Consider the following 18,737-nt stretch of genomic DNA (forward strand, 5'->3'; position numbering starts at 1 on the left):
AATTTACTTTTAATTAAAAACTCAGCTACTCAAAATGAAATATTTCTCTGTGATAACAAGACCCATTAATTTCTGGTTTCTGTATTTTACAATATAAATTTAAAAATCTTTCAGCTTTTATAAGTCAAACAACGTGCAGAGGTTCCACTATTCAAGACCAGTCAGAAAAGGATCTGTTGACCCTGAAAATGAATTTGCTGTAAGTAAATTAACGACAAGGTGATGGATGTAGTTCTGGTAACTAACTGAGTTTTAGTCCTAGCTCCTTTCTTAGGCTCAGATTAGTCATTATAGACAGTTTAACTTAAAGATCTGGTTCAAAAAAAACCTTCTCTATTTCAGCATGACCCCTGTGTGCTTAATTATACATCACTGTTCCAGCTGCAGGTAAACATTGTGCACTTAAACACATTCAGCATGTTTGTATTTAAGCAGTAACATTTGCTGGTACAGATTTTCATCAGGAAACAAGGTGACATGTAAATAAATACCAAATACTTTTGCAACACTTCCATCAGCTGCCAGCTGGGCAATGAGGTGAGTGTTGTCTGCTTTCATCAGTCCTGTGAAATCCTCACTGCTAAGAGAACTGCCTGTGTCATTTTTACTCCCATACCTAAAGATGGAATGGCCTTCACTCTTCAAATATTCTAAAAAATCTACACCACCATAAATTACTTTTCAGTGTTAAGCATAAAAATGTGGTGTCTGTGTTTTCATTTTACAGGTATCTGGTATTTTATGGTTTGTTTTGAAAAGCAGCCTATCCAAGCCTAAAGCTGGGAAAAGCTGGGAAAAAACATTTCTTTCCAAAATGTACAATTTCTGTTAGGTGTGTGCTGATTAGCAAAGTCAAGACTTTCATGTAAGAGCTTCCCACCTGCTGCTAAATCAACACTTCAGACACAAACTCTACCCTGACATCCCAGAATGTGTTGTCAACACTCAGGATGCACCTTGGCTTCCTCTGCAAACTTCAGAGTTTTGGGCCCATTTATAAATATACCTTGAAATGGTTTTACAAGAACTAAATTGATGTTGTTTTCATTGCTGAGGACAATAGATGAGATGCATGTTTCCTTCAAAGAGGAGGAAACTGGGACAGCTGGAGTGTCTTAATTACATCTGTTATGGGTCTCTCAGTACTGGCAATTCCAATGAGCTGATATTGAAATAAGGAGCAGCAGTGGCTATTCCAAACTATTATGAAATACCAAAAGCCAGTCTTGTTCAGAAAAGAAAAACTAGAGGAACCAAACCAAAGTCAGAATGCTGGCAGGTTGTTATAGGGCTATTACTGCTTTTAATTGCAGAAATACCTTTTAAATGTGGAGGGAGGAAATACAATCTGGGTAGAGGCAAGAGCAGGTCACTTAACGACAGCCATTCTATCTGTAATGGCAAAAATCAGAATACAGACTAAAAGATTCATGGGTAATTTTCTTTTTCCTTTGCTTTGCACAGGCTTTGTGCCTGAAGATGACCTAATCTGAAATCAGAATTATTTTTTCAAGTTGCTAGTCTAGATTTAGTTTGCAATGTCTTTTTATGCAAAAATATGCATGTGTTTTCCATCTACATCCATTTCACTCTGACATCTCAGAAGGCAGAAGAGATTAAAGTTTCAATCCTGAAGTATCATTTTCTCCTGCCATGTTTTTTAATAGTCCATGTGGATTGAGAGGACATCGTTTGTTACAGCCTACAAACTTCCAGGAATCCTGCGCTGGTTTGAGGTGGTCTCCATATCACACGTGAGTATTAACGAGCTCAGGGCCCATCCAGCTTGCAGCTGTTGAATCCTCATGTACAAATCAGTTTGCAAAATTATCAACAAGGCTTCTGCAAAATTATCAACAAGTTACTTCTTTTTATACATACAAACCCATTATTATTTACATTTAATCTTTCTACTGCTCAATACAGGATCGATATCTCTTATGCCTGATTTATAGTTTGAGAATTGAAAAGCCTGTGTGGGTTTGCTGACTTGCAGAACTGTTGTTCATGTACATGAATTTCATAAAACTAAAAAGGCTGTTTATATCTTTATGAACCTTAGAAGTGTTTTGTTCCTTTACAGTGCACAATAAGTCCTTTAGAGAATGCTATTGAGACTATGTCCATGACAAATGAAAAGATTTTGATGATGATTAACCAGTACCAGAGTGATGAGAACCTCCCTATTAATCCACTTTCCATGCTTCTGAATGGAATTGTTGATCCAGCTGTCATGGGTGGCTTTGCTAAATATGAGAAGGTAGGAGCTTTTGAGTCCCTGCAAAGAACATTCTCAGGTGCATCATTTCATAATCCTCCTACATCCCTTGTTAGAGTGGCAGTGCAGTGGGGATGGGGAAGAGGAAAACCATCATTCCATCAGTTAAGGGATCCTCATATCCTCCTTTCCTGGTCATCTCTGTCTTTGAAAGCAAACCAGAAAAACTGAAGTTATCAGTTGATGTAAATCATGATACTCCAAATCTGTGCCTTTTTAGTTTCACTGTAAACTTAATAAAAGGAACAATGATTGGGATTCATAATAAGGGTCTCCAAGTCAGAAGTGCTGGATGAAGGCCAAATAGATCTTTTTACAAAGTGCACCTCAGTTCCCAGCTGCCAGAGGGAGGAATTATCACAGCAGCATCTGGCTAAGGACCATGCCTGTCTCTCCTCTTTGATGACCAGTCTAATGATCAGGATGTGTGAATTATACTTGATTTCTTTACCTGTCAAAATGATGGACTGTATTTATTTATTTTCTTGTCTAAGGCTTTCTTTACAGAAGAATATATCAGACACCATCCAGAGGATACAGAAAAACTGAACAGACTCAAAGATCTGATTGCTTGGCAGGTAATTTCTCACTGACAGCCAGCACTGAGGCTTCACCAGGGGTTCCTTTGTTCCATTCCTGTCTTGAAGGAGAACACAGCATTGAGGTGATTGTGTCATTTCCACTTTTTTTTTAACCCCTGAAAGGTATTTTGTAGAACACATCATCTGGAATGGTTTATCAAAAGCCACATATAGCAGGCTACATTTATGGTTAAAAGGATTTCCAACTTGAGTTATATTCTTGAAGAGAAAACTGAGAGAATGACAAAAGTCATAATGATTTCATGAATTTCTGGGGTTGCCAAATGTCAGAAACTCTCTTGGGGCACAACTCTTTCCTAGACTATTTGTTCCTTGTGGAGGATTTTTTCCTTTTTTTCCCACTAGAAACATTAATGGTGTTTGGTTCTCTCAGGAATTATTTTCATGTTCAGTGACCCTTCAAGATTGCTGCTATGTGTTTTCTGTGTGGCAAATAGCATGTAAGATTATTAGGAAATATTTTTAAGCTGTATCTCCAGAGCAGAATATTCTCCCTATATTGGCAGAACTGGGGTTATTTGGGTTTACTATTTATTACTTTATATACAGTGTATGTATGATAAGACAAGATGCCTGCAGAACCCTTTTGCCCTCAAGGAGGAAAATGCACCAATGGAAGGTGGTAGCAGAAAAAACTATTTTTGCTGAGATTCAAGGGAAAATGGCTCTTTCTGTTGACCTTATAATGACAATGGAGCAGAAAAACACATGACCTCAGAAATTATCCATTCTATTTCCATTAACCAGTCCAAAACAAATCATTGCTATCAACAGATAGAGGGATGGTATGAAATAGTGAGAATTCATCTGGGATTTTACTATCAGAAATGAATGGCTCAAGCTGTTTCTCCTCATGTTCCACTCATTTTTTGTACTTACTAAAAACATCCAAGGTCAGGTTGGCTCTGAAGAACCTGATGGATTTGAAGATGCCTCTGTCTATGGCAGGGGGTTGGACTGGAAGACCTTTAAAGGACCCTTCCAACACAAATTATTCAATGATTCTATGATTGTCTCTCTTTCATAGATGAGAAACAGCAAAAATTTACTGTTTATTCCTCTCTCAGGTTTGAAATTCATCTTCCAAATACTTTTAATGGAATTGTTTCTACTATTTTCTTAATGTTTTTGAAGTTTCTTCCTGTTTTATTTTGATTCATCCCAGTCTGGTTATTTTTTGAGTTGTACCTTCACAGTTTCTCCTGTGTCACTGCCCATCACAGCTGTGTGTGGTGGTGTTTTCTGGCCATCAGAATCACTCAGTGAATTCAGTGGGATTGACTGACCACAATGTCACCTGGCATTAGGAAATAAGGGGTAATTTCTACATATCCCTGCAAATCCCTCTAAGGAGGACAAACAGATCTGTCAGAAACAGATGGGCTTTAATACCACAATTTTAAAAGTTCTATTGGAACTGCACTTCCATAACACATGATCAACACGATGGTGGACCAATGTTCACAGTATTTACTGAGGCAGAACACAAAAAGGAAGCATGGAATCGAAGTGGGTTTTACAAAAAATCCTGGATATTAATGCGAAAGAGTTAAAAGCTGAAGTAAATCAGTTAGAAAGGGTTAGTGGCAGAAGGGGAGCTAAAAGTATTGTGCACAAACCTCATAACATTAAAATATATAGAAGAGAGAAAACATCCTCTGTGAGGCAGCCAACATTTTTCAGAAATTTCCTGGGAAAACCCATTTTCCATGAGCTTTTTCCATCTTGTATTTGCTGCTCCAAGCTGAGATCAATGGGCAAATCCACCTGCCAGTCACAGGAGGAGTTTTGCAGTTGATTTCCCAGGTAATTTAAACAGAGCCAGAGAGGTTGTTGGACCCACTTGAAAAATCTCACCTTTTTCCTTCTTTTGTTCCTCTTAAGATACCTTTCCTTGGGGCTGGAATTAGAATTCATGAAAGAAGAGTTTCTGATAATCTTCGTCCTTTCCATGACCGGATGGAGGAATGTTTCATGCATTTAAAAGCTAAAGTGGAAAAACAATATGGAGCCAGAGAATTGGTATTGCTCTCCTTTTAACCTCTACCCCAATTTCTCTTTATTTAACACACACCTTGTTCTAAACAAAAACATGCTGGGTTATTTTTGCTTATGGGTTTTCTTGTGATCTAAAGGCAGTAAGATCTGAGCTGTATCATCCAAGAGCTGATTCAGTTCTCTGATCAAATATTCCTCATTCTGGAAGATTTTGAGTGTATTTTATTACAACTTAAAATTGCAAGATTTTTCAGCCTTGTTGAGGAAGTAAAAGCAAGCTCTTATGTTTGTTCTCTTTGTAATTTTTCTTAGTGGTTTAGGCCTTTGATCTGCAATTGATGTCTCCCTGTGCCAGCCACTTCCAGCTGTGTTGTGAAGGAAAACCTGTCATGTGTATAATACTATAAATATTAGTTGAGAGCAAACTGAAATATCTTGCAATTGAAGGATAACTTCTGAGAACAAACTCCCAAGACAATCTTGAATAATATATTCTATCTGAGTTGTTCAGGCTAGCAAGAATGACATTGCCTGTTTTTTTGTGATTAAATGCCAGTTACTTTGGTAATTATTTTATATTGTTGCTTTCAGCATTGGTGATTTTATAACAGGATTTATTTATTCTGTTATAGGGGGAAAAGCAGCAAGTTTTTAACTTATATTTTGGATATGTGCTGTATTATACATCTGTATAATTAAAATTCTATATATCTATCTGAATATGGTTTTTATTTTGCATTAATAGAGGCTGTAATTGCAATAATTTACTTGAAATCATGTAATTGCAATAATAATTACAATAACAGAGGCTGTAATCCACAACTGGAAATCTTGCCTCTTGTTTGAGGGACCAGCACTTAAAAAACCCAACCTATGTAAAATTTTGCAGAGAATGAACTGTGTGAATTGAGTTTGGGAGATTTGAAGAGTAAGAATTCACCCAGACCCAGGATAAATCACAGTAATTAATGGGAGCAGACAACTTCCTTCATGCCAAGTGTTAAACATCTGCACAAGTCTTCAAGGGCAGGTGTGAGAAGGATGAATTGAAGATCCAGGCTTGTTTGACAGGATGTGTTTCTCTTTTCCATCCTGCAGCCAGAGTTTGATGACAAGAGGGTCGGGCGGCCAAGGTCGATGCTGAAATCCTATCGCCAGTTATCCTTCATCTCCATGTGCTCCATCAATTCAGACTGCAGCACTCCCAAAAAACTTGCTTCAGAAAGGTTGGTTAGAAATACAGTACAAATTCTTTTTAAGTCTTGGTTTTTAATCAGTTTTATGAGACAAAAGAAAAAGATTTGTAAAAAGAATGAAGACCACTAGAAGCCTTTTCAGATTATACCAACATTATTTTTAACTGTAGCTACCACTTCCTCCAGGCTGAACACTACAGTGTTTCAATCTTAATATTTCAATCTTAAAATGTTCAATTCTCATTAAAATAAAAAAAAAAAAGTGGCATTTAATTTTCAGCAAATAAGTATTTTAAAAATTAAATTACATTTCAAAAATGTACCTGGGTGTTTTTTTACAAGTTTCTTTTTATACAGGTTTTAACTTAATTAGCATCTTTTTGTTTGTACAATGTGAATAGGAAAGAAATAATCTTTACAAACTTGAGGTGGAAGATTTTAGTAAAGTCTTTAGGAATGTAAAATGCTTTGTCTAATGTGTTTTAACTGCAACACTGGAAAACAAAAAGACTTTTGAGAGAACAATTATAGGTATAGCTTTTTCATCCCCAAATTGTTTTGTTCACTTTATAAATTATCTTTCAGGCACACAGAACTTCTTCCCAGACGTGGTACATGTAAAACTGAATTTGTTGAGCAGTGTTTGATTATTTTTTAAACATCTGATCTCCCTTTTTGAGTAGTTCACTTGGAAGAAGTCCAGTGGTGTGTGACCCTAATGTGGAAGGGTTGGCTCTTAAGACACCCCTTGCTCTACTTTGAGATTCCTGAGGCTGCTCCTGCTGCCCTCGAGCTTCCCCTCCAGAAGGGTGGAGCAGCCAAACCTCATTTGTGTGTGCAGCACAACAGGAGACCTCTGACAGAGCCAGACAAGCCCACTGAAGCATCTGCACCTGGTTTCAGTTCTTAGGATGCTAATTTGTTTCTAGGAAGTCACAGGTCACCAGAGTTAGCACACTTCTTGATTTATCAATTTTTATGTTGTAACAAAAGTTCAGTCCCATGTTCCAAAGGTTGAGAAGGGAGTAAAGCCAGCACCAATTTTATGGGTTTTGTTTGGTTTTTTGTTTGTTTTGTTTGAGAAGTAGCCCAATTTTTAAAATGTAAAAAAGGTGGAAGGGGGGTTAATCTCTGGGTCCATGCATTCTTGTCCAGTATGGTGAAATAAATAGCAGAATTTATTTAAAACATGGCAGCAGATAGCCACACTCTGTTCCACTCTGGTTCTTGTCTTGCTTTCAGCATCACCACACATCAACTTGCCATGTGAGCTCTACTCTGTTCAGATTAGGAGTTCTTAAACTGATGCACAAATCTTTAAACAGGGATTTGAGCTCGTTTTAATATTTTACCTTCTTCGCTACATTTTAAGATGGTGCCACACTGCCTGAAGGCATCTTATTTGTATCTCCAGTTGCCAGCTGCTGAAGCACATCAGATACTTTTTGCCAGCAGTTTGCAAGGCTGAATAGAAAGCAGAAGGAAAAGAATGACCTGCATTTATATTTTATGGGGAAATGACATCAGAATACCAGCAGCTTTTAAAATATCACTCAGCAACTTGTACTTTCTTTCTTTCTTTTGCTCCTGCAGCTTTGATCTGGAAGCAGTGCTACCAAAGCAAGGAAAAGCAGAATCAGAGGAGACTGCTCCACAAAATAATCCTCATCCTGAAGTTAAGATGAGAAGGTCCAAAAAAAGAACAAAAAGAAGCAGTGTGGTGTTTGCTGATGAGAAGACAGCAGCTGATATTTCTATCACTGACATGAAATGTGTATGTTACTGATTTACAGTGGTGTTTTACAATCCATGAAAAAGAGGACATTACTCCTTTCCTTAGGAAAAGAAAAATATATCCCAGAGAACTCCAGCTGTCATAAGGGGAAGGATGCAGGATGCAGAGATGATCTGCCCTGCCATGAATGAAACATGCAAGATATTGTGGAGGAAACAAATCAGTGAGAAAATCAGATCATCTCTCCTGGCTTCTAGTGACAGATAATAGAACTCTGAGGCTGCAGATTCTGCAGCCTGGTTAGCTCAGAAAGGAGCACCGTGTGGGGAGGGTTAAGCTGCTTTCCTGTGGAGAGACAATTGACTGTGCTGACTTTTCATGGCAGCTCCTCACAGTCAGGGCTATTTCAAAAGTGATGAGCCCTGTACGTTCTGTACCTCGTTGTGGAACATGCAGCTGTTGGGAAACTGCAAGATTGCAAACAGTGCTCCTCAAATGGTGCCAGACTGAAGTTTGGAAGCACAGGCATTTCTCACTCCATAGATCATCCAAGGGCTTCTATTGCTGTAACTTACACTGGGCCTTTTTTATAGACAGAGTTTAATCCTCAGGAGAATTTTATTTTAGTATATGTCCTCCAGATACACAATCCACATCTAAATTAAAAAGCCTGGCAGTAACAGATTGTTGAATTACATGGAGGGAGCATAAATAATTTGATCAAAAATGTTTGAAGAAATCATCAAAGGTAAAATGAATGGAGTAGAAAGTCAAGACTGCTGGAGAAGCACAGAGAAACTCATGGATGATTATGACTGTCTCACACTGCATGTCCTTATGCAAAAGAGAGATAAAGCACAGTCATGCTTTGAGAAGCACTGATACACAGAACAAAATAACACCTTTGGCTTTAGATGCAATTGGATAACACATACACCAAACTGTGGGGATCCCACTGTGCATTGAGTTAGAGGATTTTCTTCTGCTTCAAAATAGCAGTGATAAGGCTTTGGCCAGCAGCCAAGCTGGGCGTGTTAATGCAATAGAGAAAAATGTTTTCAAAACTTCATTTTACTTTGCAGATCACACCCAGAGTTGTCTGATGGTATTATGCCAAAAATAGGGTAGAAATTCAGATTTCGGATCACAGATTACTTCTGTAACTTTTTTAGAATTCTTTTTTTCTATGTAGAATGAGAAGTTTTTATCTAACTATAAATTATCTGCAAAGTTGTCGCATGTTTTTAGATTGTACATAATATGATACATGAACCAAAGTCTCAGTTCATCATTAATGCTGGGGCTTTTTTGTTTAACAGCTGTCTAGGAAATATGAGTTCATGAGTGACACCAACCTCTCAGAACACGTGGTGGCACCTCAGAAAACTTCTGTCCTCAAGCAGATGAGCACTGTCAGTCGTTCCATGCCCACTATCCCAGGTAAGGTGCTTACACCAGGGTGAGAATTCTGCACTTTATTAGGATGGTAAAAAATCAGCAGAGAAGGGTTTGCTCCAAGCAGGGCTGGCAGCTCTCTCCACCCTTGTGAAATCCACTGGGATATAGATTATGGCTGAAGAGTGTACTGTGCTTGTGGGGCTGGACTGCTCCAAATGCTTGGGAACACCGTAGGACCTTGTGCCAAAATGCAAATTCTACAACTGTTGCTCCTGGAGCTCCAAATTTCACTTCCTTGTACAGTGTGAGCATTTCTGCTGAGGAAAGAGCATTCCTACCTAGAAAGAGTCAAGGTTTATTCAGCTTCTCTGCTCTGTAGGGTCTCAGGAGCAGAAACAAGGGCTCACAGCCAAGGGCAGAGTGTGACACAGGGAGAAATGCTCTGTGCTGTGCTTTGGGGGATGAATATCACCAGAGGTTGTCCCATAATGGGATTTCTACTTCTGCTTTTGAAGCCAGAGAGGAATCCCATAGATTGCCTCACCATGGGAGGCAGAGGAAGCAGGATAACACAGCTGCCCCCAGCCAGATGGGTGGTTTGAGAAAGAAAAGGGCAAAGTGTGACTAAAGCTGGTGGTTGTCTCTAGGCTGAGGCACACAGAGAAAACAAGCCCAGTTCCAGTCTCTTTTACCCCCTTGTTCTGCAGGACATCTCATTTCCTAACCTGCATTTCATCTATCCCTCTCTCTGTCCCTCTTTCCAGATGCCTGTAACAGATGTTTAGCACAACACAACAGACTGCCATGGCCCACTTCTTTGTCATGTGTTTATCTATTTTTAATTCTTTGGCCAGATTGGTTCTTTTTTTCTTCACTGTTCAGTCTCAATGTAATGAAATTTATTGTTTCCTTATTATTTAATATTTTACTCTAAGGTTATAGTTAGATTAAAATTACTCAGTTTTTTTCTAGTCATTGCAGGAGTGCACAATTTTGAGTTCTGCTTTGTCTTACAGTCTGACTCTCCTCTTCTGGTTTTGTTTTGTGTAACCAATATTGTTTCCATTTTAAGGATTAACTCTGTCTGTCAGCACCGTGGCACCCGATGAAACAATTGCCTCACACAGGCTGAGCCAGCCAGTGTTTCCTTCCACCTCAGATGGTGACAAGAAAACCTTCAAAAAAAAGAAAGTGAACCAGTTATTTAAAACAATGGTAAGCCCTGTCTGTTTGTGGGGGGAAAAAAGAAGAGTTACACATCCAAAAATCCTGTGCTATGAAAATTAAGTGGTTTTGAGACAAATAGGCTCATAAGTCAAACTCTGCTTTTTTTTCTTGATGCTTTTGTCAGAGAACAGGGTGCAAGCAAAGCTGGATGTGGCAGCACTTCCAGTGAGGGAGGGATGGAGGGACGCAGGGATGGAAGGCTGGAGGGTTGCAGGGTGCAGGGATGGAAGGATGCAGGGATGGAAGGATGCAGGGATGGAAGGATGCAGGGATGGAAGGACGCAGGGCACAGGGATGGAGAGGTGCAGGGATGGATGGATGCAGGGATTCAGGGTTACAGGGATGGAGGCTGGAAGGATGGAGGGATGCAGGTGTAGAAGGATGGAAGGATACAGAGGTGCAGGAATGGAGGACTGGAAGAATACAAGGATGCAGGGATGGATGGGTGCAGGGGTGAAGGGGGGAGGATGCAGGGATGGAGGACTGGATGGATGAATGCAGGGATGGATGCAGGGATGGATGGATGCAGGGATGAATGCAGGGATGGATGCAGGGATGGATGGATGCAGGGATGGATGCAGGGATGGATGCAGCGATGGATGCAGCGATGGATGGATGCAGGGATGGATGGATGCAGGGATGGATGGATGCAGGGATGGATGCAGCGATGGATGGATGCAGGGATGGATGCACGGATGGATGCAGGGATGCAGGGATGGATGCAGGGATGGATGGACACGGGGACGGATGGACGCAGGGATGGATGCAGGGATGGATGCAGGGATGGATGGATGCAGGGATGGATGCAGGGATGGATGCAGGGATGGATGGATGCAGGGATGGATGCAGGGATGCAGGGATGCAGGGATGGATGGATGCAGGGATGGATGCAGGGATGGATGGATGCAGGGATGGATGCAGGGATGCAGGGATGGATGGATGCAGGGATGGATGGATGGATGCAGGGATGGATGGATGCAGGGATGGATGGATGCAGGGATGGATGCAGGGATGCAGGGATGGATGGATGCAGGGATGGATGCAGGGATGGATGGATGCAGGGATGCAGGGATGGATGCAGGGATGGATGCAGGGATGGATGGACGCAGGGATGGATGCAGGGATGGATGCAGGGATGGATGGATGCAGGGATGGATGCAGGGATGGATGGATGCAGGGATGGATGCAGGGATGGATGGATGCAGGGATGGATGGATGCAGGGAGGGATGCAGGGATGGATGGATGCAGGGATGGATGCAGGGATGGATGGATGCAGGGATGCAGGGATGGATGGATGCAGGGATAGATGCAGGGATGGATGGATGGATGGATGCAGGGATGGATGGATGCAGGGATGGATGCAGGGATGGATGGATGCAGGGATGGATGGATGCAGGGATGGATAGATGCAGGGATGGATGGATGGATGCAGGGATGGATGGATGCAGGGATGGATGGATGGATGCAGGGATGGATGGATGCAGGGATGCAGGGATGCAGGGATGCAGGGATGGATGGATGCAGGGATAGATGCAGGGATGGATGGATGGATGCAGGGATGGATGGATGCAGGGATGGATGGATGCAGGGATGGATGCAGGGATGGATGCAGGGATGCACCTGCGTGTGCAGCTCCGTTCCCGGCCCGCGAGAGGGCGCGCGCGGCCCGCCGAGAACCGGTGCGGCGGCGGGGAGGGAAACGGCGATTCCCGGTGGGATCGGAGCGGGCCGGGATGGGAGAGACGGGATGGGAGAGACGGGATGGGAGAGACGGGATGGGACAGACGGGATGGGAGAGACGGGATGGGAGAGCCGGGGCGGGAGAGCCGGGATGGGAGAGACGGGATGGGAGAGCCGGGGCGGGAGAGCCGGGATGGGAGAGCCGGGATGGCACAGCCGGGATGGGAGAGCCGGGATGGGAGAGACGGGATGGCACAGCCGGGGCGGGAGAGCCGGGATGGGAGATGGGACAGCCGGGCTCGGAGCGGGCTGGGCACGGCACCGGGAGAAGGTGCTTAGTGGAAATAATGAGTGCAAAGTGGAAATCGGCTCCCGCTGGAGTCGTCACTCTTGCTAAAAGCCGGCTGCCTTCCTTTAAAGTGAGGAACGTTTCACTGATGTCTGAAATTTTCACAGAATTTAAACCATTTCATTTAGCGTAGTGTTTGACAGAAAAGAAAAAAGAAAAAAAACCAAACCAAACAACAAAAAAGGAATATCCAGAGCAGCTATTCCGACACAGAATGTGAAGCTTTTCCTATTTTGAAGGTGGGGGGAGGATGACATTTAATGCAGATGTGGGTAGCTACCAACATGTGTTACTGCACAAGTACTCTGGAATACTTCTAATACTTTACATGCCAACTTTTCTGATCTTTCAGTGCAAAGGCTTTGTTGTTTTGGTTTCTTTTTTCCTAGGTAATAGCTTTCATTTGTATTCATTACTTTCTGCAGTGTTTTGGGTTTTTTTTTTAAAAAAAAGGATAACACCTTCAGGGGTCATACAGGAAAACTTTCAGCTAAATGTGTTCATAATCACATTTTTTCTGGTAGAAACAAGAATGACCTATTAATGTGAAGGCTGTAGTATTTCACTTACACTCAATTTATCACATACTTGCTCGTTTCAGACCCAGGAGTTGCAGCTTTTCAGCACTGTCTTGCCCACTCGTATTTAAATTTAAATAGCATATAAAATGCAGAGGATAGAATACAGCTAAAAATCCAGTTGTGAAGTGCTTCATAGCATGATTGGAATCATGTGGACAGATTTAAATACAGGTTTAAGATTTTGCAGAATAGAAAAATTAATTCAAAACATGCAGGACTTTGTCAATGTATTTTTTCTCTAGCTACAGCTTAAAGGCACAAGTAATTAATACACATATTACTGAATCCAGCACAGAATCAATTTTAACATATAAAAATCTGTTTTGTTGTTTTTTTCAGCGCATTTCCAAAGTTCTGGAAGATGGAAAGCAGTCTGTGGAGCAGCATTTCAAACCTTCATCTACAGATCTGTAATCAATTTTTACAAGACCACTTCTCAACTGAAAAGAATTATATCTACACACAAATATTCTATTTTAGAGCACCATCTACTCTAAAGAAAAGCACTGATGGAGAATATGAACAACACCCCCCATGGGCTCTGATAAGTTACTTGTGATACAGATCCAGGAATCCCATTTGAGGAAAACACAGCAGGATGTGTCCACTGGGCTCTGGAACAGAAACCTCTGGCTGCCCAGGTCAAAGGGAGCTGGGTGTTCCAAGGCTTGCTCCTGGGAAGTGACGTGTGTGTAAAGACCAGCAGCAACTCTCACTGTGTCACGCAGCTCAGGCTCTGTTCTTTCCAAACAGCAGAGCTGGGGCTTTCTGGAGCTTGTACAGACACACTCCAGATATCCTCAAACCCTCGCTGGCAGCGTAGCCAAGGCAACAGATGGCTCAGCACAAAACAGCCACTGCCAATTTTCTGTGTGGCTGTAGCTGGATTTGCAGCCCTCAGATCCCTCTGCTGCTCCCAGCACACTGCTCTGTACCCTGAGTCTTCCCTGGGTGATGCCCGTGGCTGTGACACCTCTGCCTGAGCTGTTTCCAGAACAGCAGCTACTATGTGGAAAACATGCAAAAGTTTATTTACACATGTACAAATTGACCTTACACCCAGCAGCATGATGAAGGAAAGCTACATTTTCTGCTGTTCAATAAAATGTTACAAATCTGTTTTATTAGCCCTGATCCTTTCTCCCTGACATCTCCAGGCAGCATTGTATGAAAGGTAATAGTTTTTTACTGACAGCAAACAGAATTCTACAAGCTGAAGTTTTCTGGGTTTAGATTGATTTTCTGTGTCTTCCCACCTCGTGAGGTGGAGCTGGGAGGTGATGCCTCACTGGTGTGAAGCTCCACAGCACTGCAGGTCAGCACCTCCGAGTTTTTATAACCTGTCAGCTCTTTCTCTAAGTTTCCCAGATAGAGAGGGGTCTCTAAAGGTGAATAATTGATTCCCTTCACTCACCCCTTTATGTTTCAGACACCAACATAGGTTTATACTAAGTAAATAAAATATGTTCATGTGCAGTGTTGTGGATGAGGGGATTGGCCTTTTTGCCATTTCTACAGATTTGGGAAAGACGAAGAGGTTGAAGTTACTCATTTCTGTGGAGTTCAATCTATGGAAAGACATCTGCAGTTTGTTTAAACCGAAGTTTTTCTATCAACACTTTAACTTACAGTGTGAATAAATTAGTTTTATGAATTTATCTGTCTTTGCAAGTTGTCATAGTGAATAGTTTTCTACAAGTCATAGTTTTCTACAGGAGTAGTTAGTGATTGTTTTCTGTGAGGGGTTTGGAATATTTGCCATTGGAATTAATGCTGCACCTTCACCAGAATAACCACAGACAGCAAAACAAAATGGGCCTGGTTTTAACACTAACTGCAGCATTTGGCATGACTTCTGATAGACTTTTGGTTTCATTTTGTTTCATTTGCTTTCCACAGCAGCTTGATAATGCTTCTCAAGAGACACAGAGGAAGAAAAAGGCTTTCCAAGTAAAAAGTCTTCTGTTTAAGAGAGAAGGTTATCAGTGAGTGGGAGAAAATGAAAGGTTGAAGGGTGCATATTTAACATCTTGCTAACCTGGGAGAAGAGGAGGGAGGGTATCAAAGCTGTCCTTCAATATTATCTGCAGGTACCCTGAAATATAGCACAAAATAAACAAGTATTTTAAAAGAAAAGGCTTGGTTCTACTGGAAATGAGTAAGAAAAGGATGATTTAGGAACTGTTTATTCTTTGTAAAAATACCTGTTAAACGTTACCTTTTATTTATTTTATCTTGCAGAGATGCTTTCAGGTGAGTGGAATAATGGAGTTTTATATCTTGCTGTTATTATAAATTGTTATTGAAATACTGTGACTCAAAATAAAGAAGTGGCAAGAATGGAAGTGAAGGAAGTTCCCAGAAACAAATACCAGAAAAGCAGGAGCACATCCAAAGGAAGTTTGGTGTGGGCTGTTAAGCCAGTGGTTCAAGATTTGTGCTTGTGTTTTGCTCAGGTTTTAGTACAGTTTTGGGTGAAGGGTTTAGATTCACATTTAGTTTACTAAATATCAGCAATAATTTTATTAGTTGTCCCACAACACAGATTGTCCTCCTCTTGCCAGCCCACATTCCTGAAATCACATCAATCAACTCTGAGCAGAAAAGCAAAATTAACTAAGAAAAAACAGCTGCCAAGAACAGGGCATTCATAGAACTGGAATTTTAAGGATGTTTGGACAACAAGCTCCAGCCTTTCACAAGTTTCCAGAAGCTGTGGATACTGACATTTAGTCCAAACAAACAACACAGCATGAAGTTGATGCCCTGGGAAAATCAAGTGCCAGTAAGGCAACATCTGTTTAAAAAGGTGAATCAGCACTGCTTGCTGCCAATTCTGTCATGAGCTCAACAGGCCTTTATTTCACGTATGCAGAGGTGGGGGACAGAACCTGTATTTGACATTCTTTGAGGTGAAGCACAGAGGGCAGAAATCTCCTCCAGGACAGGGTCAGGCTTTGGCTGCTGTCGAGAGAATTGCTGCAGCAGGAATGGCTGCAGCTCTCCCTGTGTGGGTCAGGAACACAACCACGTTCCCAGTGCTTTTCCTTCCAGTTATTTCCCTTCTCTCTGGCATTTCCACTCACCTGGCTGGTGACAGTGTGGTACTGAGATAATGAAGGGGCTGTGTGATCTGTAATTAATGAGCTGTTTGCAGGGACAGGAAAGCTGCAGGTGCAGCTGAGATTTGATGAGCTGACCTGCACTGAGCTGTTACACTGCAATGATGCATTTAAGCTGCACACTGTAGTTCAGTTTAAGCAGAAATGTCATTTTTAGCCAGACACAGATACCTGGGTGTCTCTGTGGAGTGTAACACCACGTTAGAGGTGCTGGTCCAGCCCCAGGAGCTGCTGTGTGAATGCAGCACAAGGTCTGCACAGCAAATGTTGGCATTTACCCACGTCAGGGTACTCAGGAGAGTCCTCACCTGAGGTGGGTATCCAGCCTGCCCTTGTTTGTGCCATAAAGTCATACCAAGTTCTAATTATGAAATTATGACTTAAATATTCATTCCGGGGGAAAATTAATGCCCTTAAAATCTCATTAAAAATTAGCTGGTGTGAGCTATAGGAAAATGGTCAGAGTCTAAGTCAATAAGGATCAAGTTTCTGAGGAGGAAGGAGAGTTTTATTAAAGATTTTACAGACGTTAGGAACACTTTGTTCTGGAACTCGAATGTGTGATAGACCTGTGTAACTGCTTGACATTGAACTTTTATCTCTATCACACACAGCCTGTAACCTTCTTTATTGGACACTAGAAACTGTGGGTGAGTAGAATCATGGAGTTTGATTTGGAAAAGATTTTGAGTTGGAAAAGACCTTGACTTTTGAAAAGATTGGCAATTCCCAGTCCTCAGTGGGGGTACTGGTGCCACACTGGTTATTCTGTGAGGAGTCCATTGACACATTGGACACCACTGGATCTCTGCTTTCATTTGTTCCACCCTGATCATGGGATGAGGGCACTTTTAGAAAGAAGAGCTGTTAAATAAGTTTTTAAAATAGCATGATAGGAAAGAGAAAGTGGTTTTATTTTTTATTAAGTCTGGTTTATGTTTGAGTCAGCCAAGGTCCAGGAGTTGTGTTTAAAGGCATCCAACTACATAATTCTCTTGCTCACTTCCTCTGCTGTTTTCAAGGATTTTAGTTTAAGTATCATAAAAATACCAGAGGATCCTTTCTTTTTGTTCTAACTTCAGTACAAAACTATTCAGATGGTGGAACATTTATCCCATAGACTGGTTCCATATATGCCAACATCAATGGGAATCATCTAGAATTAGGGCATTCTGTTTAAAACAAAAGCACAGGTCAATTCTCCAGAGTGGGGGAAGATAAAAGGAATAACTTAACCAAACACAGCATTTTTCTCATTTAGAAATCAAGAGAAATCAGCAAATTTAAAGCCAACTTGTATTTTGCAGCACATATTTTTTTAAATCTGTTTCTGAGAGGGGAAGAAAACAAAACAGTTTAAGGATTCTTTCCCTCATTATTTTTGGGATGAAGAGATGTCCATCTTTTTAGAGGCATCTCTTTATTTTTTTAGGAATATGAAAGCCTTCATGAAAAAAAGCTTAGTTTTTTTTCCTCCTATCCTGGGTGCCTTGGAGAAGTCACTCCACAGAAGTTTTATCTCCCTGCCAGAACTTGCTCTTAGGCATTCAAGGTCCTTCTGAGGGGGAACATTGAGCAACACTCCAGGGGCTGCCCTGAGCTCTAAGGACTTCAGCATTGGCAGTGTTTACTGCTCTGGGGTGAGGAGAGGACTTGTTCTTTATTGACTGTGTAATTTTCTGTTCTGATTTGCTCTCATGATGCAGCGTGTGCTAAAGATTAACACTGTAAATGAAGAATTGCTCTGCAAACAAACCTCGGGTAGGCCATGGATTTCATAAACTTTTAAATGTTAGATAAATTTAATCACGGCTTTAAAGCGAAGACAGTTTGATCTGATTGGGTTTTGCGTAGAATTATCCTTTTTCAATGTAGTTTTTTGTCTTCTGTGTGCCATGAGGGATCTTTCCCATGGCTGACCCTGTGATGAGACAGCCACTGTGTCTGAGCTGGAAGAAACACGGTGTTTGTGAGGATGATTTTTTCATGTGTATTAATGCATCCTGCAGCTCCAGCTGCCCCATTCCATGTGTGGGTATTCAAGCTGCATTTAGTACCAGCTTCATGTGACAGGCATGACTGATCTCTCATTCACAGTTAACCCTTGAGAGGCCTTGCCACTGCTTGGATTAGTTCAGCTCATGGCAGGTGGCTGCTGATGGTGTCACCACGGGTTTAAATGGTGACTGATTCAAAAGGCACAGCACAGGTGATGGGCATCAGAAAAATGTCATTTAAGGGATCTATGCCCTGGCAGGCCAGCAGCCAAAAAAGACTTATTGAGGTGAGGCAGCAGGAAACTTGTGCTGTTGTAACTGGAAAAAGTCTAAACAACTCTCCATGTTTGCCAAGTATTTTGAGGGAAGACTTTCTGCAGAATGTTTATTTATGTTTTTAGATATAAGAAAACAGCCCTGGACCAAGTAGCTTTAGATGCAGACCTTTTAACCTTGTATTTTGAATGGTATTTTATTGTACACTAAAGTATGTTATGATTGGATACCTGGAGTCTACAAGTAATGAGGGTTGCAAAACCTTCCTTCAGTTGCCTTGACACACACGGTAGCACA

At 41.4% G+C, this 18,737-nt stretch overlaps 1 protein-coding gene across 1 annotated transcript in view; it reads left to right on the top strand.

Annotated features, from left to right (window-relative positions):
• The window catches only part of DOCK2 (dedicator of cytokinesis 2), a 156,287-nt gene extending 141,771 nt beyond the window's left edge, over nucleotides 1-14,516 (top strand). The window contains exons 43-52 of the mRNA XM_058849002.1: nucleotides 115-199; nucleotides 1,668-1,754; nucleotides 2,084-2,260; nucleotides 2,773-2,856; nucleotides 4,765-4,902; nucleotides 5,977-6,104; nucleotides 7,668-7,848; nucleotides 9,129-9,249; nucleotides 10,280-10,422; nucleotides 13,385-14,516. Coding sequence (XP_058704985.1) covers nucleotides 115-199; nucleotides 1,668-1,754; nucleotides 2,084-2,260; nucleotides 2,773-2,856; nucleotides 4,765-4,902; nucleotides 5,977-6,104; nucleotides 7,668-7,848; nucleotides 9,129-9,249; nucleotides 10,280-10,422; nucleotides 13,385-13,459 — 1,219 coding nt within the window. The 3' untranslated portion in view covers nucleotides 13,460-14,516. The remainder of the gene's footprint in view (nucleotides 1-114; nucleotides 200-1,667; nucleotides 1,755-2,083; nucleotides 2,261-2,772; nucleotides 2,857-4,764; nucleotides 4,903-5,976; nucleotides 6,105-7,667; nucleotides 7,849-9,128; nucleotides 9,250-10,279; nucleotides 10,423-13,384) is intronic.
• Nucleotides 14,517-18,737: the final 4,221 nt, after the last annotated feature.

The sequence above is a fragment of the Poecile atricapillus genome, chromosome 13 (assembly GCF_030490865.1).
Source record: "Poecile atricapillus isolate bPoeAtr1 chromosome 13, bPoeAtr1.hap1, whole genome shotgun sequence".
Lineage (NCBI taxonomy): Eukaryota > Metazoa > Chordata > Aves > Passeriformes > Paridae > Poecile > Poecile atricapillus.